Source organism: Hoplias malabaricus, chromosome 17 (genome assembly GCF_029633855.1).
Source record: "Hoplias malabaricus isolate fHopMal1 chromosome 17, fHopMal1.hap1, whole genome shotgun sequence".
Taxonomy (NCBI): Eukaryota; Metazoa; Chordata; class Actinopteri; order Characiformes; family Erythrinidae; genus Hoplias; species Hoplias malabaricus.
This window is the reverse complement of record NC_089816.1, coordinates 10366329-10384135: the sequence shown is the minus strand read 5'-3', so window position 1 is coordinate 10384135 and position 17807 is coordinate 10366329. Positions and strand designations below refer to the sequence as shown.

General features: G+C 38.9%; 1 protein-coding gene across 1 annotated transcript; it reads right to left on the bottom strand.

Annotated features, from left to right (window-relative positions):
* Positions 1–215: 215 nt before the first annotated feature.
* On the bottom strand, positions 216–12642 carry smad5 (SMAD family member 5). The gene is made up of 7 exons (XM_066649443.1): positions 12486–12642; positions 4450–5209; positions 3463–3720; positions 2166–2276; positions 1719–1940; positions 1199–1455; positions 216–1094 (listed from the first exon to the last, which is right to left on the bottom strand). Exons 2-7 carry the CDS (start codon positions 4850–4852, stop codon positions 951–953), a joined length of 1395 nt encoding a protein of 464 aa, XP_066505540.1. The 5' UTR covers positions 4853–5209; positions 12486–12642; the 3' UTR covers positions 216–950.
* Between the last annotated feature and the right edge of the window lie 5165 nt (positions 12643–17807).

The following is a 17807-nucleotide window of genomic DNA, read 5'->3' as shown; positions in this document are numbered from 1 at the left end:
ACAGGTATGCTCAAACTTGCATGCAGTAGAAAATGTACTGAGTGAGTGTAGTTATATCTTTGAATAGTGCTGTCATACAATGATCACCATCCTCTCCACTTTTGCTTTTGTCCAGTGGAGGGCACCAAATAACAGTCAGTGTCTCCAGGCTTATACTTGAAAAACAAGTACACAGGAGATTCATAGTAGGTTTAATCTGAACTGAACTCAAATTTAATGGATACAATACTCAGTGAAGTAGAACAAAAACAATACTTTTTACACTCTAGTTACCCATTATTACAGTATAAAGTGAAAAATTAGTTTGTCATCTGATTAATCCTTAGCTTACAAACTCCTCTGCAAAATCCAACAATTCAGCTAAAATAATGCACCCGGAAATGATCAGATAAAGAGACTTTATTTAAGAGCAGTAACTTTGTTTTTTGCCTAAAGGCAATAAAAGCTATAAAAAGGAAACAACTGTAGTGAGCAAGAGTCTAATAGTAAACATAAGATAGACTATGTCTTACTTGAAAATAAATGGGATTAGACAACATAGCAAGTAAAAAGATTCTCACAGAATCAGATTGCCATTTTGACTGGTTTAAGTTGAAGTAAAGATACATGAAATAATTTCAGTTTCATTCAACTACAAGACTACCTACAGTTAGAGAAAAAAGAAATCACTCATACAAGCATAATTTTAAAAACAAATATGAAGGGTATTTGCTAAAGCAGTAGGTAGTCCATTGTATGCCACTGCCTAGAATTTTCCTCTGCTAAATGTGCTTGTAGCTTCAGTTTTTTCCTCATTGTTCTGACTGCTTCAGGGTTCTGGCCCATTTGCAGGTAGTGTAAACAGTTCAGCCCTTAAGACCTCCTTTTCTTTCAAAACTGGGGAAAAAATGTAAGGAAAATAATCCACATACAAAAAAAAAAATCCTCCCAGCCCAAAAAGCAGCCCATCATTAGGAAACTGAAGAGATGGGGTTCACAGGAGGGCCCATTTGAGTCAGTACTTTATCCAGCCATTGGAGGGGACCATGCAGATGAACTTCTATCCAGCAGGGGGTGCTGGTCACATCTTGTCGGTGATACTCGGCCCCCCAACCCTTAAGATAGAGAACATAAAGTTCATATCATCAAGATAGAAAACGAAACAATACATATCAGTATTCATAGAATATTACATGTGATATAAAACCAGGAAATATACCTTTACAAAACTCATGCGAATGGTGCACATCTTGGTTAATTCATAGACAGCCTCAAAGCCATGGTTAACGGATTGGGCGAGGAGTTGGGCAAACTCCTGGTTGTTGAAGATCTTGAGGCTGCAGCCACTGGGGATTTTGCACACTGTGGTAGGGTGGAAACCATGGTGGTAGTTGCAGTTTCTACTCTGGACGAAAATGCTGGTATCGCTCAAACACTCAGCATAAACTTCTCCTCCAACATAATACAGGTGGACACCTCAAATTTGATGACAGAAGAAGAAAGACTAAGCTTAATTTAAAAATCAAAAAGAAACCAGGAAAGAAAACAACTGATTTTACAATGGCTAAAATATATTACAACTGATTGGGTAAGTTCAAATGGATTTAGAATTATTATATTATTCAGCATATTAAGCACTCGTCATAAATGCCTAAATTCAGCAAACTTTACATTTTAGCAAAAATACAGAACATTAAACAGAGCACTGTTGTTACAAATACGGTGAACTGTGTTCATACCTTTGCCAATATGCCGGCGGGTGTTTTCAATGGTGGAGTTGCGATTAACGTTGGAGAGCAGGCCCAGGCAGAAGCGGTTCTTGTTGTTAGATGGATCAGTGAAGCCATCCACCAGCACACTCGTAGAAGGTGCATGGTAAGCCTCACCCACACGGTTATTCAGCTCATAGTACACAATGGAGCACCAGTGGTTGGGCTCCTCATACTCAACCGGTTGCACATCTGAGAGAGAAAAAAATAAATTAATAAAATTAAGTAAAAATAAAAAAATAAATAAAAAAAAAAGGGGGGGGGGGGGGTGGAGAGAGAGAGACAAACAGTATTTTACACACACATACAATATGTGGCATTTCATATATATGGCAAATTGACTATTTACAAAACAGTAACTTAAAGGCCAGTGCATAAATAAATCTATAAAATATATTGTTGCACTGCCACCCTTACCTCCTCTGGGCATGTTCTGGGGCACCATGCTACTGCCAGTATCCATGGACTGGGAGCCATCCTGTCCCATCTGATCATCGGGAGGCATATAGGCAGGGGGAGGGGTGTCAGCTGGAAAAAGACACCACAAAGAAAGCAGTCAGAAGTGGAGACACTATTGCCAACAAATGCTTCATCCACATCAATACCCTGGAGTGAATGTTTCAATGGATCTTTACCGGAAACCCCCACCCCCTGCATTTTATGGAAAGCTTTTTAGTGTCTGATTTCGCAAGTCCCTGACATCAAACACCCATTCAAAACCAACCCATCGCCCACTCTACTTTCCACAAGGAGGCCCAATTCCATCAATAGTTCATGTAGGGCAAAAGAAGAAAAAGCAATTTCACTGCTACCCTTCAACAAATTTTAAAGCCGGAATGAAGATTTTCATGACAAAGTTTACACGAATTATATATGCTTTCTACTCAATTTTTTGCATCCAAATCCGATGCAAGTTTACTATAAACACTGGAGGATTATTACAAAGACAAGACCCAAGTAGGTGTGTGTTTATTTACACACGCATATATACATATATGTGTGCATGCAACATCATTATGCTAAATTACAGAAATAAATAAATGGTAAAATCTATTTGGTAATGCAAATAAACCCAAACAAACAAAAAACAAGTACTACATATTCCCTCATCACAATCCTGTCATCTCCATGAAGCTTGGACAAAGCTGATAAAATGATGAACAGAACAATTCACATGAATAAAAAGCAGCTTTAGTCTCCCTCTCAGACTGTTATAAAACATTAGCGTTCCTTACGCCTGAGAACACCCAGCCTGTGGATGCAGGCATCAGCAAATCCTACAGATCCAGAATGGGGAGCGGACAGGCTTGTGCCCAGCGATGGGCACCCATCAGCACCACATTCATCTCATTGGGCTTTGCAGTGCTGCTTAGCTGGCATTTCAATTGTTCAAGATACACAGGGCCCTGCATTGAACAACTGACCATCATAACTCATCAGCTTTGTTTATTGCACCACATAAATTAAAATCATTAGCCTCCCAATTAATTATTACCAATTACCATAATTAAAGTCTGTGATTCACTTTACTGCACTATTTACATAATACTTCTACAAGTTAAATGTTGGTCTATATTATATACTAAGCAGTCCAACACTGTTAAAGGGAACTATGACGACATAGTTTGCTCACACAGATGTCACTCAGAGGTTCAACATAGTTCACTTCCTGCTGAGATATGCTGAGATCAAGGGAAGTTGTATTTGTGAATACCTGGAAGCTGGAAGGGGCTGGATGGGCCCGAGCTTGCAGGGGAGTTGGGATATGTTCCACTACTGGCAGGAGAGGGTGGGTAAGGTGAATTTGGTGAAATTGGAAAGGATCCCCCTCCACTGTGCTGCTGAAAGGATTCTGGGAAGGTGGCGTTCAGAGGCATGTGTGGCTCATTGTGGCTGAGGTTTCGGAACTGCACCAGAAGGCTGTGCTGTGGGTTGAACTCACTGTGTCTGGGCACCAACACTGGAGGAAGTACTGATGGAAGAGTTGAAAACTGTCGCTCAAGTAAATGCATTTTATATACGAATATTTTCTTATTACAAATTGCATTCATTGTTATTTTCAGGAATTGTTAGGATTGGTCATTATACAAATTATAGATCTAAATATACATTATAGAAAAATTCTTCTACTTTTAGCATAGAAATATGCTAGTGAGTGCAACCTATCTATCTATAGAGACACACACACTTCAAGGTGAAAGCAAAATAGTTCAGTTTCTGCGCTTCCTCTGTTATGCATCATGTGATATCTGTCCTTAAACGATAATACAGTACCCCCTACTTGCAGAGAGAATAATAAGTTGCTCAGATCAAAATATCATTTGGAGGCAAAAGAATTAGATAGTGGAGACATTTTACAACCAAGAAATTAATTATGAGAAATATCTTGTACCTGTTGAAGAGAAATATCGTCGCTGTCCATTTTTGTAGATTTTTATTTTACTACATCATTTGAACACAACAGCTGTCCTTCACATTGTGTGAAAATTTTATGATGAACGGACCAATAGAAGTGCTCCAAAATTACTCTGAATGAGATTTTTACATTGACTTCCATTGAAAGTTTAGAAAGTTATTCCTTCTCCAGTAAAGTTTTAATTTTGGGAGATACATGTTTTTACTTGGACAGCAATGATATGTTCAAGGCAAATTTGTTTTATGTAGCATATAAAAACATACTTTTTACATTGACATGGCTTACCAGGACTTTCCACCCTCTTGTAATGGTAAGGGTTGATGCATACTTCTTTCTGTTTGGAGCCGAATGGGTATTCACACACTTCCAGAGGCTTCAACTCGTGGTGGGACTGCAGGTCAGGCCATCGCCACACACGGCAGTAGATGACATGAGGAAGACCCTTCCTGTGGGACACCTGCAGGCGACCGTCCAAAGAACGAGGGATTGTTACACATTTGCTGGGTTGCCCTGGGCTACTCAGGGCCTTCTCCAGGTCCTCCATGGCACCCTTCTTCTTCTTCAGCTTCTTAACCAGTGCATCCACAGCTTTCTCTGCCCATTTCTCTTCTTCATCACCCTGCTTCCAGCCCAGCAGGCGCTTCACCGCTGGGCTGGTGAATGAGAACAGGCTGGACATAGAGGTCATCGTGCCACAGTGCACCGGGAGGAGGGAGCTCAAGCGCTAGTCAGGCTGCGCTGAGCCAGGAGGATGGTTGTGTTTCTGTATATCTGTTAGGGAGTATTGAGGGGCTTTAGCCTTGCACAGCCAAGGACAGGAAAGGGAGGCAGGACGCAGCTGCTGGTGCTCAGGAAGGCCAGCTGTAGAGGGGCAGGACAGGGGATGGGGGTGTCACAACCACTTGGGAACTGGTGCAAGGGGCAAAGTTTGGGATGAACTGATACTTTTAAAACCAATAGCTGCAGATTGTGTAGAGAGCAGCTGGCTTAATCCATGCTAAACACAGGATGTGCACAGGAAATGGGCAGGTTTATAGATCAGCACCTGCAAAACAGTGAAAAGTTTAGTTAAACCACAAATACAAACTTTGGCACAGAAATATTACAGATTTATGTAAAGTGTTAGTTAACATTTTATTACCTGGGCATAGAATCTCTTGATTCAAACCTACCATGCTACTCCAAGTTTAAAGCTACAGAACATTCAGACGTCCCAATATATAATTATATTTAATAAGATGCTGCTTGACCATCATTCATACTTACACAGTAAAACACTAAGGAAACTCAGTGTCACATTTAAACAATCCCTCACTAATAGTTACTCTTCTCATTTTTTCTTTTTAAGGGTTTATTTACTCATTTTACAACCCACGAGGAGCCATTTCAAGGCTGTCAAACAAGGTTAATTTGGTATGAGACAAGAATAATTAATGTACATCTTACAAACATTTGTCCAAATGCCCCATTTTTAACCAGTAAGAAGAAATGGTATGCTGGTGATCTCTGAATAAAGAATATATTAAACATATGCATGTGCTATGTTTAATATATGCTACACAACCTGTCAAATGAATTAAATTGAAAATGAATAAATGTAAAAATATAATTAAATACATGTATACATACATACAATACCTTGTAAAACTAAAATTATAAAAACAGAATTTCTATTAGGATGTATACCAGACTATTTATGTGCATTTAATTTTTCTAAAGGGGAAAAAAAGCAGTAATTCTGACAAGTACGGCCTGGGAACTACACATTAACCATGTGTTGTGGTGTGCTATAACAGAGCACTATTGTGTTGCATCTGTAAGCAACAGGCTCTCCATGCCCCACCCAGGGAGCGCTCAGAGCGAGTCAGCAGGACAGGGAGAGAACAGCAGAGCCCAGCTGCTGGAAACGTTGTGAGAAAAGCAGGACAAAAAAGGATATCAGGCCACTGTGAGCCACTTCCTGTAGCCACATCCCTTCCCCTTAGCCTCTTCAGCTGCCAAACATCAGCTCCAACCCATCAGAAGTAACTGTTACTATTCATAGGACACAAAGATATTGAAGTAGTAATGGACTGTCAGCTACCCATTATTTTGGAACACTTGGGATGTTATGAGCAGTGGTGTATAGTTCAGTCAGGGTGATACAACTCCTCTGTGCTGTAGCTGGGCTAAAGTAGGTCATCTCTTCACTTACTTCTGCCTCATCCCTCAGACCCCAGTGCTGCCCCCCTGATGTCTAGCCCCTGCATGGACACAGGTGATCTTAACACCGCTGAGGTATCCAAAGCATTAAGTGAGGCCAGGCATTACAGTAACAATTTTTGCACAGGACATTAAAGGCCATGTTAATATACAATAAGTCATTCCATGTGATAAATACTTTTATTCCTTTAGTAGAAAAGCCATAAACACAAATTTGGACATGAAACAAGTAAAAATATTGCAAGGAGACATTAATGTAAATGTTTGATAATCATCCAGTGAACTATTCCTATAAATCACAGCACATGACTTCTGAACATTCATTAAACTGAATACTTATTTTTGCTTTTCGTTGGTGTTTAAATATAACAGCTAAAGGGATAAAACTAATAATGTTATGGGGCTGAAATCAACTACTGCTGAATTAAGGCATTGCTTATTCAGAGTCCCAACTATCAGCAGCAATATACACTTCACTAAGCTAACAACTTGTTCCTGCGATAAGCTTTTAATGGTGTGAGACTGATGACAGCAATACAATATCGTTTACTACAGGAAGCACAGGATGCAGCTTCTAGACATACAACCAAATACAACAGTCACATTCAGTCTGACCTACAAAAGCCGTCTGCCTCTTATTTGGATCCAGTTTCGTTGCACCACCTTCTAAATGAAAACCAATTTAAGGCATTTACCTCTATTGATTTTCCAGTCTTCATGGACAGCCTCCCACTGTGCTACAGCACATCCATTACTTTAGGCCTTAATAAACCTCCACAAAAACCTGACTCAGGGTTAGATATGCAGCCTTAAGTTGTATGTGTACTGTGGGACTAGTCACTGAAATTCAGGTCTCACCAAATCGTTTATTTAAAAAAATAAATATTAGGAAGATGCATGTCACACTCACATACAGCTTAGGGGCAATGAGCTTATCTTGGCTTTGTTTTATTGGTTTTGACACTATACAGCCCTCTGTCACTGGAGACTTGCATCATCCACAGAGACAGTCTGTATTTTTTTTTGGACAACACAGCCATCATCACCATCATACTACATTTGTGGGACTGTATGTTTAACAGCATCTCCCAAAAGAGCCCCTTTAAGATTATCACATTAAATGTTTAATCATTAATTTTTTTTGCATCAGGACCAAATTGCTTCATCTCACAGATTTCTAAATGTAAGCAAGAGGGATGGGTAAAACCTACATTTTTAAAACATGCTAGCCTTTGTTAAATAAAATAAAATAATAATTAAAAAAAACCCTGTTCACTGGAGAAATATTTGTCCTCATGTTTATAGGGAGGAAAACTTTCAATTCTTAATAAATCCATTGAGCAAAAATGCTTCACAACAGCAGTGTCCAGGCTAAACATAATCTATAATATTTCACCTGAAATTTGATTAAAAGGTAAAAGAATAAGAAAGGTGAGACAGAATCAAGAGAACAAAAGTATCTGTATATAAGATTTGAAACCGTATCAATATTAATCTGCACTGCGGGTTTTTGCTATGATCTCTTCAATAATCCTACTTGCCATCTTTTACAAAAAGCAAATTTAAAAATCAAATAACTGTTCAATTTAATTATTTATGTTGGCCACACAGCACAATATTATTCATTATACATTTTACACATATTCAATGTTTTGGAGACATGCTGATGTTTACATGGGAAGGTTTAAGCTGTAATAATACTTCATCAAATTTGGCTGTTTAATAAGATGTTGCATCCTTAAACTAATGCTACATTTTCTTTTGAGAAAATTGATTTGAGATCTACTGTAAAACAGACACTGACAGTTTTGATTTAATACTTAGTAACTGTTCAAAGCTGAACTTTGTTATATTACATATTACATGCCAGGACATATGCATGCTTAGGACAGGATACTAAACTTCTACCTTTTCATTAACGCTTAAAACAACAAACCTAGTTCACAAAAAAATGTCAGCATGCTTAAACACACAAAATAAAGTTCATAAACTTATGAACATATCCATATGGTGTTTTATAGACTGGATAATGAGTCAACGCCATAAGCAATCACTGCAGTGTAGACATGTAGTTAGCCAGGGTGTAATACATCACAAACTTAAAGGCCTTTTGTCAGACATGCTGCGATGCTGCATCAGAGTTTGAATTAGAACCTGTTCCACCCTCTGCGTTGACAGACACGTTAAAAATCAGGCTGACCAATCAGATGGTTGTTGTCATGGTTACAGAACAAACAAATGAGCAGGATGGCAGTGGCTGAACAGCTCATCTTGTTTGTAGCAGAACACAAATGCTTAAAACATAACCAACATGCTGAGAACTAAAATGTGGAAGTTAAAGCAATTATAATCCCTTTTAATGAGAGGAGAAACAGGTAGAAGCAGAGCCTCAAACTCCCCCAGTGAACTTCAGAAACACTGCTGAACTCCCCATGTTGTTCTGGAAATTGGGGAGATTCAGTGTGTGTTTAGTTGCAGTGTTTACAGTAAAACAACATATTCATTTTTGAAATAACAGGAAAATGCTTGAAAAGGAAGAATAAATGAATTTGAATAGGAAGATAGTCAAGACAAAACATGTGTCAGATGCGGTGTGAGGGTTCCACTACGTTAAAAATCACATTCGTTTTTACATGTGCACTCTGTGTGAAAATGCTCAAGGAACAACTCTAAGCTGCAAGGTATGTTTTCCATACAGGCTCAAACTGCAATTAAACAGTGGTTTGTTGGGGTCTAACTGAATATTATCACAAACACATTTATTGCAACATGTACTATATTATATGACAGAAAACATGAAAATTCACTTAAGTTATAGCAAATGATGTTTTTTCCCTGAGATAGGAGCAGATTGACAAACAAAATTTTCCATTTATATAAAATATGCTCCACTAAATCCAGTTAAAATGGTTAGTAATCAATTTGTTTTTCTTAATATATGCAGTTGGTATTTTTTGTTTCTGATAGATGTCAGTATTTATAAACAAGCTTACACCACTACACTTGTCTTTAAATTTTGAATATGTTGCCTTTGCTTTGTGATGTACTGAAGCCACAAAAACCCAACACTTTCCAACCCAGACCAACATACCCAAACACTGGCTGGGTGTGCCATAACCAGCCTGAGATTGTTGGGATGACTTTGAATTGCTTTTTCATTTGACTCACCAGTTTCTTTTTTCCTGAGCATTATAATTCAAACAGCCAGTGTACACTTTAGAAGCACTGGTTTTCATGCAAAAGCTTCAGACAACATGCAGTAAGCTTAGGCAATATTTAATCTGAAGAACTTTTAAGCAGGCCTGTATGTATACCGCTCAGAGATAAGCTATCTCCACTTTGGTAAGGTCAGGAAAACAAGCCACTGACATTAAAATGTAGATCTTACCCTCATCACAGAACAACCTCCGATGATACATCTGTAAACTATTTTAGACGGATGGTTATTATTCTTCCAAGGTTACAAAAATGTCCTTGTCAAATATAGCACTGTATCATCAACATTTAACCCCAATCAACCACCAACAAAAATCAATCACATAATACAGGCAAGAGCTTAATACGAAGGACATGATCTTACAACAAACACTGCCAAGGATGATCTTTTGCTGAAAACAGGTCAGTCACAAATTATTTAAAGGGCCAATATCATTCATACTTCTTGAGTTTTATTTTGTTCACCCAAACACAAACTAATTTGTTCTTAATTCACCTGCCCATAGAAGTAAACATGCTGTTTTACATGTGTTACTGTACCTGATTTATTTGAAAACTGACTTCTATTTTGGAGGGCCGGCCTGTATTGTGCCTGGTTTAAAAAGCAATCCAGAGTGAGCATTTAAAGTTTCAGACAGAGTGGAAAGGTCTAAAGTGCTGTAGAGTGAATAGGTGGATGTATTCAAATGTATTGGTTGTTGTAACATCACATAAAAAATTGATTTAGGGTTGACTGTTTTTGCAGCTTTGATGCCACTCATGGATGGCACATTTATTCCATTTAAAATTATGCTCAACCACAAATACATTAATGCCTGAATGATACTTGAATATAATCAATTAATGCGTTCACTCTTTTTATTCAAACTGAGAATGTGTGCATGCATCAAGAAAACCGCCGTACAGTAAAAGAAAAATAAAATTACCAACATTAAAAGACAGCTTGTAAAATTAGTCAGAGGACATGTATAAATAAGAGTAAAATAAAAAAAATAAAAGAGGAACACAAAAAAGGTCAGATATTAACTTCTCATTGAAAAGCAATAAAGCCTATTTGCCTACTGCTGGTTTTTATGAATACTGCCCATTTTAGAAAAAAACCTACCTTGTTGCTAACCCTAAAAGTTACAGATATAAACGGTAGGCTGGTATGACCCTATAGCTGCAACTGATAATGAATCTGATTGTCCAGGTATATTGACATATCCTCTGGCCATTTTAAAATCCTGCCTTGGAACCTGGTCATGATCTGATGTAAAGAACAGCTGCTGAGCAGCTTGTGTTGATCATTCCCTAGTCCATCAGGAGTCACTAGACAATGACACAATAAAGGGTTTAAAAACTCCAGCAGCATTACAGTGTCTGATCCACTCTTACTAGCAAAACACACACTAACACACCATAACCACCATATCAGTGTTATAGGAGTGCTGAGAATGACCCACAACCTAAATCCTACCTGCTCTGTGGTTGTCCTGTGGGGTCAAGGCCATTGAAGGGGACTTAAAAGTATGCAGAGAAACAGAGGACTATAGTCTGTAATTGTATAGCTACAAAAAGGTACACGTATGACAAATAGAGCTGACAAAATATACTGTGAAGGTTATTCATTCATAGTTTATTTGTAACTGCTTGAGATGGGCCTGGAGCTTACACTGAACTGAACTGTGTGTAAGGCAGGAACAAACTTGGACAGAGTGCAAATCCATCACAGGTCATCACATTCTGAGCCAGTAACTCACTCACACCTGTGGACAATTTCATAAATTCACCTACCAACACTTGTTTTTGTACTGTGGGAGGAAACCCACGCAGATATGGCGAGAACACACCAAACTCCTCTCAGACAGTCCTGAGGCAGGGGTTGAACCCACAAACCCAGGACCCCTGAGTGGTACACGAGTGTGTGCCTTTTGTTTCTTTTTCGCCAGACGGTGTAGTGTTAAATATAAAAGGTGCTTTTTAAATATGCTGCATTCCATGTAGGACGCCTATGTTGACAAAAGGAGGTGAAAGTTTCAATTAGCAAAATAGCATCTACAAACAAATAAGTAAAATCAACCTTATTTAATGAGTGCCTCTGAAATATTTCAAATAAAGCCCTTATAGCCCTTGTTGGCCTATATACTGATTTAAACCCAACGTCAAAACGGACTCAATGTAACGTTAAGTCTTGGAAAACATGGTTCCCAAAGCCGAAGCTGTTACTGAGTAGAGGTAAACACGCAGGGTTTTAAACTAAATATAACAAATACTTTGACTTTTGAAGAGAGGCAGTTGTTCAGAGACATCTGGACTTAGTTATGAGCATAAGTAAGTTCACTGTCTGTAAAACAGTAGCAGCCGAAAAGACAAGCCACGACACGTTTCTGCGATGACTTTCGGTCTCCATCTCGGAGCCGCTCTATCAGAATCACTGTGGAGAGTCTTTACACAAAAACCCGGAGCTAAAGGGTTTCAAAAGTTTACCACACCATCACTTCCAGTACAAACTCAAGTCTCTGTAACCTACATTTATTTCTTCTAGCAATATATGCAGCTAAGCTAATTAGCTAACAAGCTGGCTAGCTAACGTTTATCAAGTTAGTTGTTTAAAAAGTTACGCTGTCTTGCTACACTAGCCCGAATTCTACACAATAATTGTTTAAACTTGTCCTCAGATCACAGTATCCCACGAACAACGCTTTAATGCGAGGAACAACTCCTAAAAGTTATTAAAAGTTGAATCTCGCCTATTTTTATTTTCACTTTACCCCAGCGTTACATTAGCACAAAACTAGCGGCTAGCCCCAGAAAACTTTTCCTGTCTCCACTCCTCTCTCCGAGAAATCTCTTCCGAGGGAGAAATAAAATGCTCACACAACCTCGCTCATCTACTCCGGGACTATCAAAAGATTGCATACCTCAGATAAAAGTCGCAGCGTCCCTCGACCTTTCCTCTGTTTTACAAACACCAACATGAAGAAGGGTTTCTCTTTTTCCTTTTTTCAGTCCCTCTCTTTTCCCCGCTCCTCGTCTCTCCTGCCTGGCGTCAAAGAGACTGGAGCCGAATAACAGCAGCTCATATCCATCCGCCTCTTTGACAAGTCTCAGTCTCTCTCTCTCTCTCTCTCTCTCTCTCTCTCTCTCTCTCGTCATACATCATACAATCTAAAATTTAGCATCAAAAGAAATACATATTTCGAAAGTATATTTAGAAACATGTATTCACATTTACTAATTTACATGTAAATAAGTTGGTAATAGATTTGAACTTTTCTGCAATTTTTTTTTTATAAATATCAGATGATTATATTTTTTATTTTGTATTGTGTATATTTTAAGGATAAACTGACCAGGGAATATGTAGGTCTACATATCTGACAAAACTAAAACCAATACTGAAGCCAGTACTAAACATTCTCAAGTCAAGAGTCAAGAGAGTTTTACTGTCAATTCTGCATATGTACAGGACATACAAAGGATTGAAATTACATTACTCTCCTCTCCAAGATGCAGTAACATTTAACAAAAAATAGACTAAATTCAACTAGGCTAAGTATATAAATATATGAGAGTGAACAAACAGAAGGCAAGTGCAGGACATACGATACCAGCAGCTCACTGATAGACATACAAGTGTCAATGGGACACTGACTGAAGACAATAACCTGATTTGGAGGTAGGATAATGGATGTACATGGCAGTGTAAACAATAGTGCAAAAAAATTGTAATAGAAGGAGGTAGGATACTCTATGTACAGGGCAGAGTAAACAGTAGTAAAAGATAATCGTATAACAACTATGTAAAGTGAACAAGTGCATACCAGTTCTATTGAAAAAGTCACAGTTAGGTCTGACTGTTTATATTTACCAATATAAACAGACCCGGTGTCAACAGTAGAGCAAATACAGGGATATGAAGCCTGGAGGCTGGTTAAAGTGATTGAGTGCCTGCCTGATTTTCAAAGTCACAGTTGGGTATTGGTGGTAAGTGATAAGGTTGCTGAGTAGTGTGTGTGTGTGGGGGGGGGCAGAAGTGAGAGGGGGGCAGAGCAGGGAGAGAGTTCAGCATTCTCACAGCCTGATGGTCCTAGCCCTGAGATTACGCAGTCTCCGCCCTGATGGCAGCAGGCTGAAGAAGCTGTGTAGCAGGTGAGTGGGATCACCTGCCAAGCAGAGGGCTTTTCGTAGGAGACTGGAGCTGTATAAGTCCTGGAGGCAGGGGAGAGAGGTACCAATGATCTTCTCAGCAGTTCTCACAATACGCTGGAGGGTTCTGCGGCAGGATGATGTGCAGGCCCTGTACCACGCAGTGAAACAGCTAGTCAGGATACTCTCGATGGCCCCACTGTAGAAGGTGATCATTGTGGGGGTGGGAGCTCTTGCTCTTCTTAGCTTGCGGAGAAAGTAGAGCCGTTGGTGAGCCTTCTTGGCCAGTGATGTTGTGTTGATGCACACCCAGGAACTTGGTGCTGCTCACCCTCTCCACAGCAGCCCCGTTGATGAATAGAGGGGCATGTTGTGTGTGGGTTCTCCTGAAGTCCACAACAATCTCCTTGGTCTTGGTTCAAAGAGAGATTGTTGTGTTTGCTCCAAGAGGCCAGCCGGCTCACCTCGCTCCTGTAGTGTGACTCATCATTGTTGCTGATGAGGCCTACCACAGTAGTGTCATCCGCAAACTTGATGAAGAGGTTGGAGGTGTGTGATGGAGAGCAGTCGTGGGTTAGCAGAGTCAACAGGAGGGGGCTCAGCACACATCCTTGGGGAGCCCCCGTGTTCAGAGTGATGGTGCTGGATGAGTTACTGCCAACCCGTACTGCCTGTGGTCTTCCAGTCAGGAAGTCAAGCAGCCAGTTGCACAGTGATGTGTTCAGTCCCAGTCTGTCCAGTTTCTGAATGAGTTGTTGGGGGATTTTACCAGTCACATTGAAACATCCATTGCTGATTGTTTTTCTTAAAGCAATGTTAAATCTACTAAGAATCAATATGATTCCGAATCTTATTCTATGAATCTTATTCCCACACATTACTAAATCATTCGCATTCATTTCTTTTATCATGAAAAGATAAGTAAGTAAGGAAGAAAGTACATCTTTAGATATTTAGGTACTCTTAAAACAACTTTCGTTGACTAAGCATTCACAAGACAAAATAACAAGTAGAATTATAAAAAAAATAAAATAAATAAGTAATACATTTAAATCAATGTCAATAGCAGGGATCTGTAGTGAAATCATATCTATTTTAGTCAGTTTACTTTTTCCTGTACATTAATTAATTAATTATATGCATTAATGCTTTTTGACTCTGCAGCGTTTATCTTTTTTTTCCAGATCTAAAGAATCCCAGAAAGAAGATAACATAAGCTTTAGTTTCTGGGCTGATGGATAAACTAAGAATCCACATTACAATTCTACAGATCTTTCTTTATTTTGTCCTCATGATTTTATACTCTGACTCAATCTGTTTTTGGTGGCTGCTTTTACCTGGGCTGATTTTCAGGAATATAATAACAATCTTCTTTTGTAATGATTAAAAATAATATTCAGGACTTCAGGACAGTGTTGATCCTCAATTTATGTTTTATCTTTCTATTTTGATATTATCTGCTAAACAAGACTAAATATATAATACCAATTGAAATAATGGCATTGTCATTGTTGCAGATTATGCTTGAATATAATATAGCGCAAAATAAACAAGTCTGATCAGCTCATCAAAGTGCACTGAGCTGCTGATGTTTGCTAGACTTCAGACTAGCAGGTTTGGGCCTGGCTACAGGTTTGAGCCTGTTATATTTCCTTTTATAATAAAAAGGAGAGGCATCTATCTCTCTCACATGTACTGATAAGACACTTCAACAATTTAGCATAAATGCAGTTATATAATAATTAAAAAATTAAACCACAATAATAATAAAATGAATAATAGATTATTTCTTGTTTACTGTGATTGAGTGATGTACCTAAATTAAGCATTTCACCATTGGTTTGTTAAATTTTTTCTGTTCTTCTGTTTATAAAATCAAACATTAATGTAATGCAAAAGGTGATATTTTTAGTTATGCCTCAGTTGTGCTTATGTGTAAATATGAGAAAATAACTAGCTGATTACTCCACAGTGCAGAATGAAGAGAGCAGTTCTTTGGCGGAAGGACACTTATGGTCTGCACTCCTTTCCTTTGGACCGCTCTGGCTGGTTTGCAGCTGCGTGACGTCACGCCGCTTGGCTCCACTCTGTCTGGCTTTGAAAACTCCACAGCGCAGGCGCCCAATCAGGAGGCGCGAGCTTGCGCAGACGCAGGAGCTTATTATTCTCTTTAATTAATCTATTTAAACGAATTTGGGGACGAATTGAACTATTTTCCCCCTATGTATCTGTTTTACTAATCCGCTGTGACTTCCAGATTTTTTGAGTGATCTATCACACATTTACATGTAAAAAAAAAAAAAGCTTTTTTTTTTTAATTATTTGGCATTATTTGAAATTACCTCATTTAGGCCTGCATCATTTTGATCCAATTGATTTTCCCAACTGGTTCATCGTGTTGAGGGTCACGGTGTGGCTAGAGCTTACCCAGAATCCTCACAAGGAAACACACACATTCTCCCAATCACTCAAAAACACTGTTAGATACCCATGCAGACACAGGGCGAAAAGAAAAATCACCAGACGTTTTACAGACAGTCACCTTAGGCAAGGGTTTAACCTACAACCACAAGACCCTGGAGCTGTGTGGCAGCCACACTACCTGCAGAGCAACTTTGCCTCCCTATAAATTTGATCTGTTCTGTTAAAGTGGAATTCATCTTATTTTACCAATGTTCTACAGAATCTAGTTGTGCAGATGTAAACAATGCCATTCAAAATGATTTGATGTACATTGGTTCATTGTAGAGAAATCGAATGGTTTAAAAATTTTTTTTTACAGCCTTTGCAACCTGGACCATGGGATTATCTTATTATTTTATTATTTTAAAATGACCAGTCAACTTGCACGTCTTCTGAGTGTTCAGTGTTGATAAGCGTAAAAGGTGAAGGCAAAATCAGACTTTAAGCCTATAGCAAAATATGTGTTAGACACCAGGAGGCATATTCACAGCAAACCAATGCCTATGCATTTTCATATTTTTTATTTAAATATTATTTATAACTCATGTTTATTTTGCTCTGAAGTGGTACAGAAATACTGATGCAGATATTGAGACATTTTAAATAAAATATTCTTCTGTAGTTTTCTTCTGCTGGATCATAGCTAGGCAGGGTTAATTTGTCTTATGTAACAAAGCACAACAATATGTTTATGTCACTCATCTCCATAAAGATGTGGTCTTACAGGGCATTCAGCCTCTATAGCTCTGTTGGGACTCTGAGTTTCTCAAGGTAGTGGCTTTAATGCCAAGTTGCACTTCTCTTCTGTGATAAAACTCATGCAGCCGGACCGAGTAAAGGATGAGTTTCTCGAAATGTGCAGATCCCCAGCCTTATTGCTGATGCCTCACCAACATTTTAGCTTCTAGAAATGGCATGCAGACTCTTATCCTGGTTCTGGTTAGTGCTGCTATTAAGCTACTCATGCTGTGTTGTTTATGTAGCCAAGACAATGCCACTGTCAGTCATTCTGTGATATGTCCCACCTTCACAGTTCGGAGCAGGTAGCAGTTAGGGATTTATGGAGATATTAACCACTATTAAACAGTATTGCTGAACAAATACATACTACATGAACACTGGCATATTTTCCAGACATGTTTATATACTTATACGATATATTAAATGATACCGTGGTGGTGCTGTAGGCTCCATGTCCTTCCAGATGTTCTGCTGTTGGCTGTATGAGACACTAATCCTGGCCTTCGCACTAGTTGACAAACCATTCTTTGAATACATGGATGCCTGCAGTCAAGGTTTAAGAGTGGTGTAGTCCAAGTCCAAACCAGAACAGAGAGGGTGATGGCAGACTTTAGGTGGTAGTTCAAACTCAGCATGAAATGTTAGCTGTAGTCATGTGGCTCTGACGTTTCCACTGGCACTGGGCATACAAGGGTTATGAAAACACTTCATCAGCTCAACCAGTGATTTTTAATAGAATAAGACAGGGACAAACACCTGCCTTGCAGGCTGTGGGTGTAACAGCAAAGCTGATGTTAGGGCAAGGACACTGGCTAGTCGCCCTACAGTGAAGATGACATGGTCACTGAGGCTGACAGTGTTCAGTGAAATGTTTGAAGTTGATTTGTTTA